General features: G+C 38.4%; 2 protein-coding genes across 2 annotated transcripts in view; one reads left to right on the top strand and one right to left on the bottom strand.

The window, feature by feature from the left end:
• Positions 1-14,199, bottom strand: part of ARSK (arylsulfatase family, member K) — a 47,751-nt gene extending 33,552 nt beyond the window's left edge. Inside the window, exons 1-3 of the mRNA XM_011989438.1 lie at positions 13,869-14,199; positions 6,871-7,000; positions 4,970-5,129 (exon numbers count right to left, since the gene is read on the bottom strand). Coding sequence (XP_011844828.1) covers positions 4,970-5,129; positions 6,871-7,000; positions 13,869-13,994 — 416 coding nt within the window. The 5' untranslated portion in view covers positions 13,995-14,199. The remainder of the gene's footprint in view (positions 1-4,969; positions 5,130-6,870; positions 7,001-13,868) is intronic.
• A 50-nt stretch (positions 14,200-14,249) lies between these two features.
• TTC37 (tetratricopeptide repeat domain 37) overlaps positions 14,250-17,371 on the top strand; it is a 91,339-nt gene continuing 88,217 nt past the window's right edge. Inside the window, exon 1 of the mRNA XM_011989439.1 lies at positions 14,250-14,337. The gene's annotated coding sequence lies outside the window, so the exon portion shown is untranslated. The remainder of the gene's footprint in view (positions 14,338-17,371) is intronic.

Here is a 17,371-nt window from a genome sequence, read left to right on the forward strand (position 1 = left end):
CTAATTCTATACACTTTCTATAAACAATTCTATACATTTTCTTTTTGTTAATTCTAAAAACTAAATTGATGTACTAGTGTCAAGTGGATTTGATCCCTTAGAAAGTGAAGGAATAAACAATATTTAAAATGTAGGCAATTATTTTAAGTGTGACATTCCTAAGACCAGGCTGGCAAGCATAAAATATCTAGTTTTAGACATGTCTTCTCAATCTCTATACTAAAGACATTTTGGACTTGATCATTCTTTATGAGGGAAGGGGCTGTTTTGTGCATTATAGACTGCTGAGCAGCAACCTTGGCCTCTACCCACCAGATACCAGCAAAATAACCCTGGTGTTATCAACCAAAAATGTCTCCAGACATTGTCAAATGTCTTCTTGGCAGCCAAGAGGTGGAGGTGGGGATATATTGGGTGAGGGGAGGGGTGACTGCCCTCAGTTGAAAACCACTACTTTAGATATTGGGAATATATAGGCAACAAAATTTAACTGAAAGCAAAAATAACCAAAATATCCTATGAATTAAATAAAAATGTTTTCTTTCAATTGATAAGAAGACAGCAAATTTGAACTTAAACCTATTACAACTCAATACATACAATGTGAAGGGACAGATGAGTATCAGAAATTTAGAAACCACTTAACTGTACTCCATTGGAGTTACAGAATTGCAGAGTAGAAGAACTTTAAAGGTCACCTAGTGAAAGCTCATTTGACTAAACTGGGATTCTAAGCAGATAAATTACTTGCTGAAGGACTTATCATCAGTAAATGGCATTTTTATGAGTAATACTACCGGTATCTCTTTAACAACTGTACAGATGAAACAACCGTGCAGCCCATAGAGATCCTAGTATGGTGTGGTGTGTCATATATAATAAGGGACACTTACTTAAATTAGTGTTCCTAAATTGGTACAAGAAGGAAGCATCACTGATGCCTAAAAAAGACAGACAGAAGTATTATAATAATAAAGAAACCTGTAATTCTGGCTGAAAATATAAGCAGGTTCAAAAATGGCCAATTTCAGTAATAAAGAGTTATAATAACTTGCATTTTGATTTTGAAAGTCAATCTCTCAACAAGACTGAATGCCCCATTTATGAAATTTGATATTGTGAGACCATGTTTTGTTCTGAGACCTATTTTTAAGCTTACACTGAAAAATAATGTGCTATAATTCATATAACCTTCAGACATGCTATTAATAGCAACCTTGACTTACTTCTCAGCCAAATGTCTGTGTGCGTATATACAGTGCTCATAAAAATACTCCTGGTGGCTTATTTCAATTTCCTAAACTCTGATGAGAGTATGAGTAAGTGAAAATAAGCTTTAAGAAAGTATTGCACTGAAAACCATCTTTGACACCAAATATCAACATCTAAGTGGTTTTTTTCCTCTACTAATTTTAGAAATCCACACGACAAAGAAAGAACTTCTAAATATTAGTATTTTAAAAATTAAAAAAACTTAAAAACAGGATATCCTCTATTGTAGATATGTAAAAAATACTAATAATGAATAAGTGATATGATCCTGCATTACACAGAATATCAATGTTTATCAAATAATAAACTGTACGTACTTCAAAATAACTTTTTCATTCATTCATTCATCAAAAATTTAATTGTGAACCTACAATGTACTGGTGCTATGCTGGCAAATGGGAATAAAGCAGAGAAGAAGAGATAAGGTCCTTGCTCTGCATGGATAATTATCCTGCTGCGGAATAAAAGTCAGGTCATATTTTAACTGTGTCACATAGAAGAATAAAAGTTACAGGGGATATATGGCATTCAATCTTAGATTTATTTTATTATAAACAGTTGTATTTTACTTTAGATTAAGCTTGCATTCTAAAAAGGAGAAAGATTTTAAAGAGAAAGTTGTGAAACTCCATAAAGTAACTAGTAATGCAAAGCACTTTAGAAAAATAATGGTTATGGCTGGGCGCAGTGGCTCACAGCTGTAATCCCAGCACTTTGGGAGGCAGAGGCAGGCAGATCATGAGGTCAGGAGTTCGAGAACAGCCTGACCAACGTGGTGAAACCCTGTCTCTACTGAAAATACAAAAATTAGCTGGGCGTGGTGGTGCATGCCTATGATACTCAGGAGGCTGAGGCAGGAGAATCGCTGGAACCTGGGAGGCAGAGGTTGCAGTGAGCTGAGATCAAGCTATTGCACTCCAGCATGGGCGACAGAGTGAGACTCTGTCCCAAAAAAGAAAAAAAAAAAAAAAGATGGTTATATAAATGTTAGACTGCAATTCTGGTTAAGCCATTTTCATAATAATAATCTTTCCATTGACTAAATGCTTACTCTGTGCCAGGCACTGTTAAATATTTTATATTATTCTGCTTACTCCTTGTATAGTATCTTTTAACTCATATAAAACACAGTCATCCAACGAGGTAGGAATCATAATTCTGACAGATAACTTACAGAACACTGACACATAATGCTAGGTAACTTGCCCAAGAATTCTTACAGAACACTGACACTCAATATCAAGTAACTTGCCCAAGGTTACAAGGATGGTAAGCAGGGAAGCTGGGTATCTGACTGCTCTGGTGGACACAAAGCTGTGTTCCTCCTCCTACATGTACTTCCTCTCCCTCCCTTTCTTTCTGATATTAGCAGGGCAGATTAGGGGAACAGGATTTTGCACAGAGAAACTAGCTTGTGCAATAGTCCAGATGTAGTAAAAAGCATATTAAGGAAAGTTTTAAAAGACCAGGTGCATACTGAGGGATGGATAGAGTGGTGCGAAATGAGACTGGAGGTAGGCAGGGGCTAGATCATGTAGGGTCTCATAAATCATGATGTGGATTTGGGATTTTAACTAACCTGAAGAGAAAAACCACTGAAAGATTTTAAGCAAGTGTGTCATGTAATCAGACATATATCTAAGAAAGATCATTCCAGTTGCCTATAGAAAATGGGTCAGATAGAGTACGAAGAGTCCAGGTAGAAGCCCATTTTAATAGTTTAGGCAAGAGATGACAGTAGCTTGGTGGAGAGAGTGAGAAGTGAGTAAATTGGAGAAATAATTCAGAAGCAGAACTGACTACATTTGGCCATGCATTAGAAGACAGAGCAAAGAATAGGAATGTCAGGATTGCTTCTGCGTTTCCTGTACTGCCATCTTTTAGATTTTGGAGGACAGAAAAGGAAAGAAATTAAACAGTAACTAGCAAATCAATTTTAATGTTCAGATTATTTTAGATTATTTTAGTATCTGTTTACCCAAAACTCACTGTATTCATCTCCTAGAACTGTCAGAATAAATTATTACAAACTGTGTGGCTTAAAACAACAGGAACCTGTTCTCTCACAGTTCTGGAAGCTATAAGTCTAAAATCAAGGTGTCAGCAGAGACACATTCCCTCTGAAGGCTCTGGCAGAATTTTTCCTTGCCTCTTCCTAACTTATGGTGACTCCTGGCAATCTTTCATTCTTTGGCTTGTAGCTGCATCACTACTATCTCTGCCTCCGTCTTCACATTGTTTTCTTCTGTGTGTGCCTATGTCCTTGTTCCTCTTCTAGTAAGGACAGCAGTCATGATTTCATCTGGAGATCCTTACTAATTACATCTGCAAATAGGGTCTATTTTCCAATAAGATCACATTCTGAAGTTCTTTCTAGGTGGTCACAAAATTTGGGGGAACATTATTCAACTCACTACATTCATCACTATTTTTGTTAACTTAATTTTTTCTTATTATTTATCGTCATTTGTATCATCATCATCATCACAACAACCATTACCAATAACCCTCAATTAGCACTTGCCTAGGTAAGAAAGGGGCACTCTAATCCCCAATATGTATTTCTGTTGGGGGCCACAAGTGTTGGGGGATCCCAAGATCACACCGAAGTTCAGTGGGAGGAATTGCAGGACTCAGACTACAGCTGCACTCATGGCTATAGTTTATCACATAAAAGGATACACAGCGAAATCAGCAAAGGGAAAAGGTGCGTAGGGTGAGGTCCAGAAGAAACTAGGCACAAGCTTCCAGATGGAGTCACAGAGGACATAATTCTTCCACCATCAAATTGTGACAACACATGTGAAGTGCTGTTTCTGCTCATTAGAGAATCAGTACCCAAGTTTTTTAGGAGGGGGTGCTGATTATATAAGCGCCCTCTACTAAGCACATACCAAAATTCCAGACTCCTGGAAGGAAAGCTGATATTCGGCATAAACCGCAATGTACAAATGCTCCAGGCACACAATAAGCCACTCTTATCAGTTAAGGAATAGTGGGAATACTCCAGAAATCCAAGTTCCCAGATGCTAGACAGGGGCCAACCTTCCAAGCAAGCCTTTCTAAGCAGAGCAGTCTCAGGTCTCCTATGTTAGCTCTTTGCTGAACTTATTGATACATTTAATCCTCACAGCAAAGAAATTAAAGTACAGTGTCAACATTTAGACAATGTGTCCAAGATCAGACTACTACAATACTAGTAGTAAACAGAAACTATAATTCAAAAGTAGGCAATCTGATTCTTGACCTCTACTCTTAACCACTATGCTTAGCTGCCTGGTTTTTGAGGACTTAGTAAAATGAAAGAAAAACAAAGTTACAATAGACTCAAGTTAGAGAGAACTGACCAAGGAAAGCAGCAAGAAGGCTACGGTTTTAAAAAACAGATTTTAAAATTAATAATACAGTAGCCATTAAAAGAAATTCAATGAAAATAAAGCATGGGCTAAACAACTTTACAAACACTATTTATAGACCTTTAATGTTTAAGAAAAACAAAATGACTCCTATATTAGCTATTTTAATGTTTTAAGAAGATGAAAGAAAGCTAAAATTTCAGCCTAATTAACACAATGAAGGGATTAAGATACTTACTTTCACCTTTGTGGAAAAATAAAAAAGTTAAAGTAAAAAAGAGTACATGTACACGCTATGGTAGAGGGCAGTCCATGAAGATTATTTTTGTTTCATTTTTTACCTAATGGAGTGATGTCCTGAAGTATAGTCCAGTTTCCCGAATTTCTGTGTTCGGTAGCCATGCCTCTCCATGACATCCATCCATGTTGTATAATTTGGATCTAGACCCTTAAAATTATTCCAAGATTCTGTTAAGTGAGTGAAGAGTCCACTCCACATTGCTGAGAGAGAGAGAAAAAAAAAAAAAAGGAATTGGGATTAAGGTAACGCTTAACAATTTAACTATTAGGACAATTACTCTGAGAGAGCAGTCCACTAGTGTAGAGGTCATGCTCTGCAATAAAACGTACCCAGATTAGGTGCTTTAGCAAACATTTCTGATTGTTACCTCATTTTATCAGGGAGATACTCTGTGGGGAGTTACTATTTCCATTTTACAGATGAGTTGACTAATGCTTAGTGGTTAAGTTACTTAAGGTAAATACAGCTGGAATTAAATAAAAAGTATGTGTGACTAGAGGCCTCTAAGTATTCATTGGTTAATTTTCTAAATCAGACAATTGAAGTACAGATCTCATTTCCCCAATATCCTTAAGGATCTTCCCTTATTCCCTGTCCTTTTGCTGGCTTTCCACAAAAAATGTAAGTGTGCTATGTCTTATCTCTCATTTTCTACAACTATGATTGCTTATTCAATCAATACTTATTTTCCCATTTCTGTGTACATAAATAGAAAGTTAGAATAAGCTTTCTGTTTTCATCTAGCAAGATGTTTTCTGAGAGCTGGGATGGGGGATTACCTGGGTTTGAATCCCAATAACACCAGTTACTGAGTAGTCTTTGACAAATTATTTAACATTGCTTACTCTTCAAAATATACTTCTTCCAGGAAAAACAACATCTGACATTTTGAGACATCTAGGGTTCATTGGCCACTTTCTCATTCATTATTTAATGTGATGCTCAGAACAACCCTGTGAGGTACACAGTATACACAGCAATTTGCAGATAAGAAGACTGAGTGACTTGCTTAAGCATTCGCATCCAGGTCATTGTCTCACCCTAGCCCACTGCTCATTCTACTTTACAGTTAACAAAACTGTTTTTTAATATGCTGGTCCTTCATTATTGAAATATCATTTTCAATATAGTTTAGTTTTCTTTTAATCACTGGTAATAATAGAGTTGTTAGTGTTGAAAATAAAAAGAGAAGTTATAACTCAAATCACAGAGAAAATCATTTCATTTACAGACAAACCAAATCACTGAGTGCCATTTATGGGTTCCAAGGCAACAATCATAAACCAGAAGACAGGGGAAAAGGAAAACAACTATCAGACAATAGATAGAATTTATAAAAATGGCAGTTTTTTCCTATTTGTTAATTATTCATGGCTTAATGTCACTGACATTCTGCCAATAAAACTATGTCTATTTGTTAAATTATTATAATAAAAGTGAACAATTTGACTTGGGATAAAAGTGAGTTGAAACTGAAAGAAAGAGGTAAAGTATATAATCCGAAATAATAAGAAAAAATTCAGGTAAATCTAAATATAAGTTGTAACTACTTTATGGTATACTCTAATGTTCATAGAAGTCTTCCCCATTACCTATACTGTTACTGAAAAATTTCCCTGGAAACAGAACTCTTCTAGGAAATATGTGTATTCCCTCATTTTCTTGGATGGTCAAGAGATTCTTAGTCCCCAGTCACAAGGAAATAAAATGGTAACACATGAACTAGACACCATTCTAAATGATAAAAATTCCTACTCTTGAAAAATACAATTTGAACACGCCCAATAGCCAATATATACCTTAAAATGCACATCTTTTATATTAAAACAATTTTATTGAAGCCAAATATAACCATTCTACTTTTAGTTATAATCTTTTAAACTGTGAATATAGCTTCAGTGTGTAGCCACTTTCTCCCATTCATATTAAGGATGTCCATACCTGCGCGTGATGGGCAACAAATCGGAGAATTTGTGTAGGCATTTAGAAAGGAAGTCCCACGTGCCTTCATAAAGTTGATAAAAGGAAGTTTCACTACCTGACTTCCTGGATGAAATGTTAACCTTCCATCCTGGAAATAAGGAAATTTAATTAGCATTGATTGCATTACCAAAGAAGAAAATTATTTTCTTTAACCATAAAATTTACAATAGCAGAAGACTTCAATATGATTTTAAGAATCCTCCAAAGAAAAAAACAAAACAAGTATAGAGAGTGTTCCCAGTATCTGGTACATAAATATCTAGAATTCAATGCAGTGTTACACTTGGATTCATTTGAATACAGTAAATAAAGGACTTCCTAGAACGTTCTTTTGGGGGATGATGAACTAAGTATTTATTGAATACTTAACTATGTGCCAGGCACTGTGCAAAATCTGAGGATGCAATGGTGAATAAAACAGAGTCCTAGGCCCCATGAAGCTTACAGTCTAGTGGGAGAGGCAAAAAGTATACTGGCAAATAAACCATGAATAATTACAAATTATGATGTATGCTTTGAAAAAAAATCTGAGATACAGAAGGACAAGAGAGACCTATGTTAGATAGTGTGGACAGGGAAGTCTTCTCTGGGATATATGAGACCTAAAGAATGAGTAGGATCCAGCTATTCAAAGAATTTAAAGGACATACAAAGTTTGAGGTATCTGTGAGATGGAAGTGGTGATATCAATTAGGCAGCTGGGGTGGGGTGTGGTGTGGTGGCTCATGCCTGTAATCCTAGCACTTTGGGAGGCTGAGGTGGGAGGATAGCTTGAGCTCAGAGGTCAAGACCAGCCTGGGCAACATAGGGAGACCTTGTTTCTACAAAAAAAATTAGGCAGCTTGATAAATGAGTCTGAAGATTAGGAGATGTTTGGGCTGGAGATACGCATTTTGGAGATGAACTGAGAATTGAAGAACTCACCTTGGTAAAGAGCAAGAACAGAAAAAAGAATATTCCAGTCCTGGAGTTCTATTACATGTTTTCAACATAAGTACAAATAAATTCCAGTTTAAAACATGAGCCAACCCAAAATACAGAATATATCTAAACCCTTGGGATAGCTGAGATTCCTAAATAGAGACATAAAGTAGGCTGTTGGATATAGACAGGAATCTGGAGTTGAGAGAAGTCTATCTTGGTGAAATAAAACTTGGGAGTATTTAACATATTCATGGTTTTGAAAACTGTGAGACTAAATAAAACCTTTTAGGGAGAGAGGGAAAGGAGGGGAAAGAAAAGGGTCTAGAAGAAGTTGTAAGGAGTCCCAAATAAGAGGGGAAAGCAGCATGGGAAACTGAGAAAGAATGGCCAAGGGAGGAAGATGTGAGGAGACCGAGTGCCATGACAGCTGAGAGAAGACAGTGTGCCAAGAAAGAGGTAACATCTGCTGTGTTGAGAACGCACCTGAAATGAGGCCAGAAAATGCACATTGGAATTGGCAGTATGGAGACAGCTGGTGACCTTGACAAGAGCACTTTCAATGGGCGGTAAAGATGAACAGCTAAACTGGAAAGGGGAAGGAATGGGAGGCAGGAAAGTGAGGCAGCAGGGGGAAAAAAGAAAAGCTCTTCTAAGAAGTTATTTTGCAAAGTGAAACAGAAAAACGGGATCGATGTTAGAGAATGGTGTGTTAGCTGGAAGAAAATGTGGGATTAAAGTCAGTTCAATTTTTTAAGATGGAGAAAATTATGCATGTCTTATGTCAAAATAAACTACCACTTCTAGCAAGAGTAATCACTGAATGCTAAGCAAATAACTATGGATTTCCTCAATGATGAGCTAGAAAGCCAAAGACAAAAGTACATAACGGCCAGGCACAGTGGCTCATGCCTGTAATCCCAGCGCTTTGGGAGGCCGAGGCAGGCAGATCATTTGAGGTCAGGAGTTCAAGGCCAGTCAGGCCAACATGGTGAAACCTTGTCTCTAAGAAAAACACAAAAATTAGCTGGGCGTGGTGGTGGGTGCCTGTGATCCCAGTTACTTGGGAGGCTGAGGCAAGAGAGTCACTTGAATGCGGGAAGCAGAGGTTGCAGTGAGCTGAGATGGCACCACTGCACTCCAGCATGAGTGACAGAGCGAGAATGTATCTCAAAATTTAAAAAAAAGGTGCATAGCCCTTCCTCATGAGAATTTCTTTAAGCCCTTAAATTCAAATTCTCAGAAATTTATCCTCACAAATTCCAAATGTCTATATGTCTTATGCTTACAATCTTTTGGACATGGGGAGATAACAATTTGTGGCCACTGCCTAGAATCCAGACAACCCAGGCTTACCTGGTTGGCGGATGGAGCAGGAGGTCACAAGGTAGAAGAACTGTCTTAAAGGTGCTATATAATTCAAATATTGGGAAGAAAACAGTTCCATTTAAAGTAATATCAGAATGGATGAAATACTTAAAATAAATCTAATCAAAGAAATGTAGTTCTTATACTCTGAAAACTACAAAACATTGTTGAAAGAAATAAAAGAACATTTAAATAAATGAACAGACATCCCCTTTTCATGGATCAGATTTGATATTGTTAATATAGCAGTACTCACCAAATTGATATACAGGTTCAATTCAATGCCTGTCAAAATCCCTAGAACTTTTTTTTTTTTGCAGAGATGGAAAAACCCATCCTAAAATTCATATGGATTTATCAATCAATTAAGTGTATAAAATATAATTAAGTGAGTGAGTGTATTAATCAATTAAGTGTATAAAATATAATTTATTTTTGTACACTGATCTTGTATACAGCCTTACTAATTTATTAGTTCAATAGTTTTGTAGTGGATCTGTAGAATCCTATATACAAGATTACTGCAAGTATAGATACTTTTACTTCTTCCTTTCCAATATGAATGCCTTTTATTTAATCTTTTTTTCTAATTCTGTGGCTAGAACCCCCAGTACAATGCTGTATAGCAGTGGTGAGAACACACTTCCTTGTCTTCTTTCTGATCTTAGTCAGAAAACTGATTTTTTTTTACTTTTAACCATTCAGTGTAAAGTTCTGGCTTTTTCTTGTAGATGCCTTTTAGTTCCCTTCTATTTCTAGCCAGTTGAATGCATAAGGATTGTTAAATCTTGTCAAATGCTTTTTTCTGCATCTATTGAGATGATCACATGGGTTTTGTCCTTTATTCAGTCAATATGATGTATTACATTAATTGATTTTCAGATAGTAAACTCACTGTACATTTTGGAGATAAATCCCACTTGGTAATGAATAATCCTTCTTATATACTAATGAATTTGGTTTCCTAGTACATTTATCCCTTGGTATCTGCAGGGGATTGTTTCCAATACCTCCCTAGGATACTAAATCTTTGTGAGCTCAAGTCCCACAGTCAGTCCTGAGGAACCCATGGATAGGAAAAGTCAAGTTCTGTGAGTTCCACATCCCATAAATACCATATATTTTTATCTGAGGTTGGTGGAATCTGCGGATTCAGAACCTGTGAATATGGAGGGCCAAATCCATTTTGTTGAGGATCTTTGCTCTTATATTCCTAAGGGATACTGGTCTGTGGGTTTCTTTCGTTGTGATGTTTGCCTGGCTTTGGAATCAGGCAAAAACTGTTTTTTTGTTTGTTTGTTTGTTTAAGATGGAGTCTTGCTCTGTTGCCCAGGCTGGAGTGCAATGGCAAGTCTCGGCTCACTGCACCTCTGTCTCCTGGGTTCAAGCAATTCTCCCTGCCTCAGCCTCCTGAGTAACTGGGATTACAGATGCCTGACACACTTGGCTAATTTTTGTATTTTTAGTAGATATGGGGTTTCACCATGTTGCCCAGGCTGGTCTTGAACTCCTGATCTCAGGTGATCCACCCACCTCGGTCTCCCAAAGTGCTGGGATTACAGGTGTGAGCCACTGCGCCTGGTCAAACTGGTCTTATAGTTTGGAAGTGTTCTCTCCTAATTTTTGGAAGAGGAGATGAAGAATTAATATTAATTATTCTTTAAGCATTTGGTAGAATTTATCAGTGAAACTGTTTGGGTCTGTGCTTTTCTTTGTTGGTAGTTTTAAAATTACCAGTTTACTCTCTTTACTTCTTATAGGTCTATTCAGATTGCCTATTTCTTCTTGAGTCAGTTTCAGTAGTTTCTGCCTTCCTAGCAATTTGTCCATTTCATTTATGTTATCTAATTTGATGATACACAGTTGTTATATATAAGTATTCCCCTGTAATTCTTTTATTTCTTAGGGTAATGTATCCATTCTCTTTTGTGATTTTAGTAATCTAGCTCTTTTGTCTTTTTTCTTGTTCAGCGTAGCTAAGGTTTGTCAATTTTGCTGATTTTGTCTAAGAACCAATTTTTTGTCTCATTGATTTTCTCTACTATTTTTCCATCCTCTGTTTCCTTAATTTCTGCTCTAATCCTTATTATTTCCTCCATTCTGCTTGCTTTGCAGAAGCTTGTTTGGTCTTCTCAGCTTGTCTCTCCTGGTATGGAACCTCTGTCCTACTACAGAGCTAGGGCCAGGGCAGTGAGGGCCCTAGTATTCTCAACCCTCCGCACCTGGCATTAAGCCTCTGTCCTGTAAGTGGGGGCTGACTGAAGTAAGGGAGCCCTCAACTTCTCAGCTGCATTCATTAGGAATTTAACCTCTCCAACTTGGATTAGGAGAAGATGAGAAATCCTCACAGCCTGTCCCTTCTAGTGAGATATGATAACCAGTCATTGGGAGCTGTGGGGAGAAGGAGTCCTATCATCTTGGCCACACCCACGTGAGTGAAACCTCTGTCAAAGCCATAGTTCACTGCCACAGACTCTTCTTGCTGTTCTTACCAAGTTTTAGTGGATTTTCTTGAATAAATGTTTCTTCATTTGGTATATGCCTTTAGGACAATTTCCAGACACTTTAAATGTTTCAAATATTTAATAGTTTTTATGTATAAAGTGTTTTCATTTGTTTTGCTTGTTTTCTTGGGAGTCGGCCTGCAAAGCTCTTGTGTTGCTATCCTGAACGTAAAACCAATGTGCTATCTTCTTCCTACAACTATTATCAGCTCAACTGCTCTATCTTAGCCTGTAGAGTTTTAGAAATGATAAATCAGTGTCAAGAATCTAACAGCATACCAAACTGGTATAATCATAGAGAGAGGAATTATTTTAAGTTTAAAGACCAATCTTTTTACTATATAGTTGAATACACCTAAAACAAAAACTTCAAAGAAACTGTAAGCTCCACTCAGGACTAGCATTATTTCTAGCAATATTACAGTCTTATTTTCAAACACATTGATATATACATATTATATGTTTGGAAAAAGCAAATAAGTAATTGTATTAATGTGTTTAGACCAAAATATTTGGCATAAGACAAAAAAGATATAAGTATAAAAATTAAAGAAGGAACTCATAAATTTGAATGGAAGGTATCAGTATAATCTCACAATTTATTTTTCTCTTTCTAAAATATATGTACTTTCTAGATTTGTCCACTGGAAAGGTCTAGATGCAATGAAAACCCTAACACTCAGATTGTGGTCTCTAAATACAAGATGGGGCAGGAAATACGCATTGTGGACACTGAACTCTGTTAAAGCAAGCTGTCAAATACTAATGGGGATGGGTCAAAAGGACTCAGAACCACCTGAAGGGGCTTCCACTGGCCAAAGATAGGACACTTTGAATACTAACAAGTATGTGAATGCCAAAAATGTAAGCAAATATAGAAAAATCTATGCATTCATACTATACTAAAAAAGTAACAAACCTAAATATCTCAGTCATCTTTGGAAGTTTCTGGGATGTTGTGATCCACATCCGAATTCCCTTTTAGGAATGAACAATTGCCTCTGCTGAAGACAGCTGCTTTGCCCAACATCACGCCCCATTCTAGGAGCAGCCCACAATCAGTGGCCATCCAACATGCAGGTAGAAAGGTCTGTTCCCCTCACTCCAACTGGAAAGCAGCTCTGAAGCACCATATTAGTTTTGAGAACTGTCATAATAAGATAGCAACAAAATTTAGCTTCTCCTCTGCACAATCCTGCTTCCTTCATTTGTCTTTGATTACAAGATCACTCTGTAATAAAATGCCATCTAGTCAATTTCCAGTACCACCCATTCTCTAAGTTTAAATCACAAAGATAACTTTAATATTTTCAAAAAATCTCATGGGCACATCCAGACTATGCAATTTTAATCATCACGGGTTAATCTATGAGAAAGGGAATACCACATATGATTGCAAACACTCTTTAGTGCCAGATATGCTTAACACCAACCTCTGTGTGACCACAGTAACACCGAGTGATAATAAACTAATATTACAATTAATAACCAAACAATTGTCTAAGCAGCACTTTTTAAAACATATATCATCCTAAAAGCTTCGGTAAGGTTGACAGTAGCACCTTTGGCTTGGGAAAGTTTCAGAAACTGTTTAAGTTTGGGATTCGGCCACATTACCAACACACACACACGCAAAATTTTTCTGGAATACGGGGGAGTGAATCAAGTTATACCAACGACTCCATTTGAATCAGCACTAACAGGATTATCACAAACCTGGATAATAAAAATAAACTTTCTTCACTTCTCACTCAAACATGAATTCCTGCAAACTTGAGGTGAACTGGGAAATGACTTTTGGAAAGCTAACACGCTTTTATGGAGATGCAGAATGTTATTTTACCACACAATTAAACCAAACCGGGGTATGGACTGAAAGTTCATTAGTAGTGGTAAAATAATTTAGCGAATCGCGGTCAGTATTAAAAAAAAAATCTGCAAAGATGTTTTCAGTATTTCACTATTGTTTTACATGCCTGCATAGGTATGTGGTGTGCTTGTGAGTACACGGGGCCTCACATAAAATGTATTTCTTTCTTTGCATCGGGGTGAAAGGTGTTTGAAAATGTCTCAGGTTCTGCTACCCAAAGCTTGCAGCACAGGCGGCGGCGGGGAGGTCTCCGGTCCCTAGCGGGGGCCCCTCCCCTGCCTCGCGGTACTTACAAAGGAGTCGCTTACGACCAGCACCACGTTGGGCACTTTGGCTGCTCCCCGCCTCTGCTCCCCTGCTCCGGGGGCCTGTACCGCTAGCGCCGAGACTGCGACCAGCGACACCCACAGCAGTAGCATCGCTGGTAGCGGTTTTGAGAGCCTGTCGCCGGGCCAGCCGCCTCCCTCTGGCGTTCTCTCCCTGGCAGAGCAGGGTAGGGACAGCGAACAACTCCCAGAGCTTGCAGTTTGGTTTCTTGATAGTAACGTCGGGCTTCACCCGCAGAACTACAACTCCCATCAGGCTGAGAGCGCGCACATGCGCAACAGAGAAATCCCCGCTTTTACCCACATTAAGGCTTTTTAATCAAATACCGAGCAAATCAGAACCCAGCCACTTCCAGTCACGTGAATGATTCCTGGGAAAGGCGCATGCGCTCTCATTGCAGACTCGGCATTTGTAGAAGAGGAGCATCTGTCCCAGGTGGGTTCGGATCTCTGTCGCTTTTGCACAAGGGATCATAAAGGCGATTGAAATGGTACTTAGCGAAAGAAAGAATCGGGGCCGGGGCTGTTCGTTTTGGGCCGCGCAAGCGTGACTGAGTGTTCGGCGAGAGCGTGAACTGGGCGGCGATGAGGTGGCGGCGCGGCTGTCACTTAAGTTCAATAGGGCGGTTCCTTGTGGGGCCTCTGGGTGGACCGTCTCAGGTGCGCCGTGAATACCTTAGAGCCCCTCGAATACCTTCCCAGGGAAATCTCTAGTCTGTCTCATCTTATAGCTTCTCTTACCCTGTGCAGTCAGGATTTACTGTGCTCTCATGGGACGAGGAGCGGGGCCTAGTAAGAAGTTTCAGGCTGTAGGCGGGGGAAAGCATAGCTGTTCCTTGCCTTCAGAGAGCAAAGGAGACAAGGGAAACTGGAGGGGGAAATGGGCTCTGCGACGTATTCAGTTAGTTGGCGTAGGTTCAGAATATCATTGTTTTGCTGCAGAATAAAAAGCGGTCTCTTTTGACTGTTGAATTCCTTTGGAGAGTTCTGGAAGAAGAAGATTTCTGTCCCAAAGCCAAATTCCAATTTCAGTATCTAGTTTCGAGTATATAATTTGCACATCACACTAGTAGTTTTAATATTCTGACAGTAAAAAGAGGAGTTGTACTACTTACTTAACATAATTCAACTGAATGCTAGTATCTGGCAGGTTTTTTTTTTGCATAAGATAATTGTAATAAGGAACAGGTTTATTTAATACTCACATGACACTTAGGTGCTGAGCGTTACACTAAGCATTTACTGAGCATCTACTGCATGCCAGGTACTTTTATATGGAATATTTTCCATGATCCTCACTTTCACCATATTGCAGATAGGAAAACAGGCTTAGAGAGGTTAAATGACTGACCTGAGTTTACACAGGGAGCCAGTCAGAGCACGACTGAAAATTGAAGAGTCTGTGCCGTAACTCACTAAATGCTCTGTCTGCAGTTAATTACAAAATTTCTTGACAGTCTACTGAGTTTATCTGTTAGTGTAGCAGAATTGTTACTCAAGCAGCGTGATAAAGATCTGCGGGTCACGCAAAAACGTAAACAGTGTTGGGCGCCGTGGCTCATGCCTGTAATCCCAGCACTTTGGAAGGCAGAGACGGACGGATCACCTAAGGTCAGGAGTTTGAGACCAGCCTGGCCAACATGGTGAAACCCCGTCTTTACGAAAAATACACAAAATACCGGGAGTGGTGGCGGGCGCCTGTAATCCCAGCTACTCGGGAGGCTGAGGCAGGAGAATCGCTTGAACCCAGAAGGCGGAGGTTGCAGTGAGCCGAGATCACACCAATGCACTCCAGCCTGGGCAACAAAAGCAAAACTCTGTCTCAAAAAAAAAAAAAAAAAAAAAAAAAAAAGAACCTAAACAATAGTCTCGGTTTACACACGAGGTTAGACTTCAGGGAAGCAAAACCTAGCATACATGAAATAATAATACAGCGTGGAAGGTGATACAAGTGGACTCCCTCATAAACACAAATTTGTTTTGAGTTAATTTGGAATGTAGGATGTATTTTCTACCATGGTGACAATATTGACTGACATTTGAATTCATAAAAGTTATATTTAATTTTGTGTCTGATTCCATAAACTGTACTTACTCTCTACAGCCTTGTTTCCACAGGATATGTACTCTGATGACAAAATTACAAGAATACATCTTTTTCTTCTTTCTCCCCTTGGCAGTGTCAATAGGAGCAGGTGCTGCAGTGATTTGGAGCAAGACAGATATTTTAGAGCCTTAGAGACATTGTGCTGGAAGAATCTAAGAGGCTTCTAGTCCTACTTCCCATCTGACATTCAGTTTATCCTCAGTCATTCCTGCTGAGTGGATTGTTCAGCCTGTGCTTTTTCATCTCCAGCGATGGGAAGCACTTCCACTGAACGCCTCATTCCACATTTAAATAGGTCTCATTAAAAGTTCCTATTTTAAGTTGAAGTTAATCTTCCTCTATTTTTAACCATTCATTAGTTCATTTTTCTTCACTTTTACATGGATAATCTCTCCCTTTCAACAGTCCTTCCCCTCACTCCCTCTCCACTATTTATTTTTTTCCTAGTCCCCAGTTTCTTCAGCTAGTTCTCATAATTTCAGGTTCCCTCATTGTTTTGATTACTCTTTTGTGAACATATAACATTTTTGCTAATCAGTAACTATGCTATCAGAAAAGGTACTCAGGAGAATGTAACCATTTGCCTCACTGCCTACTTCCCTCCCACCGTTTTTCACTCCTGTATGCTCTCCCCTAGAATACTGAGTTCCCAAAGCCCTCTTTGGAAAGTGCGGGTCACAGATGCTTCTGTGGGCTTGTTTTTCCCCAGGAGCGTCCTCAAAGTATGACTCGATAAACCTCTACTGATTGAGACACTTCCCTCAGTCACTCAGTTTTTTGTTAACACTGGTAAGCTTTGGAAGCTGGAAGATCATTAGCTCTTTATTGAATATGTATTATTCAGTAAGTGTTGGGTATCTAAGAAGCTCTGAAAATATAAGACCTACATCTAAGAATTTATTGAATTGGGAGACAGGTTATGTCTATATAAGATAATAAAAATAATATTTGTAAAGTTGCAGTTGAGTAGCTCAGTTAATAAGTGGTTTGGAGGAGGAAGTGATCCCTGTTGTAGGCTGTACTCTAGTATTCATGTAGTGTAGTAACTAATTTGAAGAGGATACTCATGTTTGATGATAGCTGTCTTTTGAGGAATACAGATGCTTCTTGACTTATGATGGGGTTACACCACGATAAACCCATTTTAACTTGAAAATATTGTAAGTCAAAATGCATTTAATATCCTGATAAGCACATCCTAAAGTCAAAAAATTGTAAGTTCAGCCATTTGTAAGTCAGGGGCCATTTGTATAGGTAAGAAGTTTACTTCTTGAGAGAGCAAGGAAGAAGGAGGTTGCAGAGAGGGTTGGGGATTTTGAATGTGTAGAGAAAATTTGTAACTGAGTTATCACACTAGTTGTTT

Source organism: Mandrillus leucophaeus, unplaced genomic scaffold (genome assembly GCF_000951045.1).
Source record: "Mandrillus leucophaeus isolate KB7577 unplaced genomic scaffold, Mleu.le_1.0 Scaffold353, whole genome shotgun sequence".
Classification (NCBI taxonomy): Eukaryota; Metazoa; Chordata; class Mammalia; order Primates; family Cercopithecidae; genus Mandrillus; species Mandrillus leucophaeus.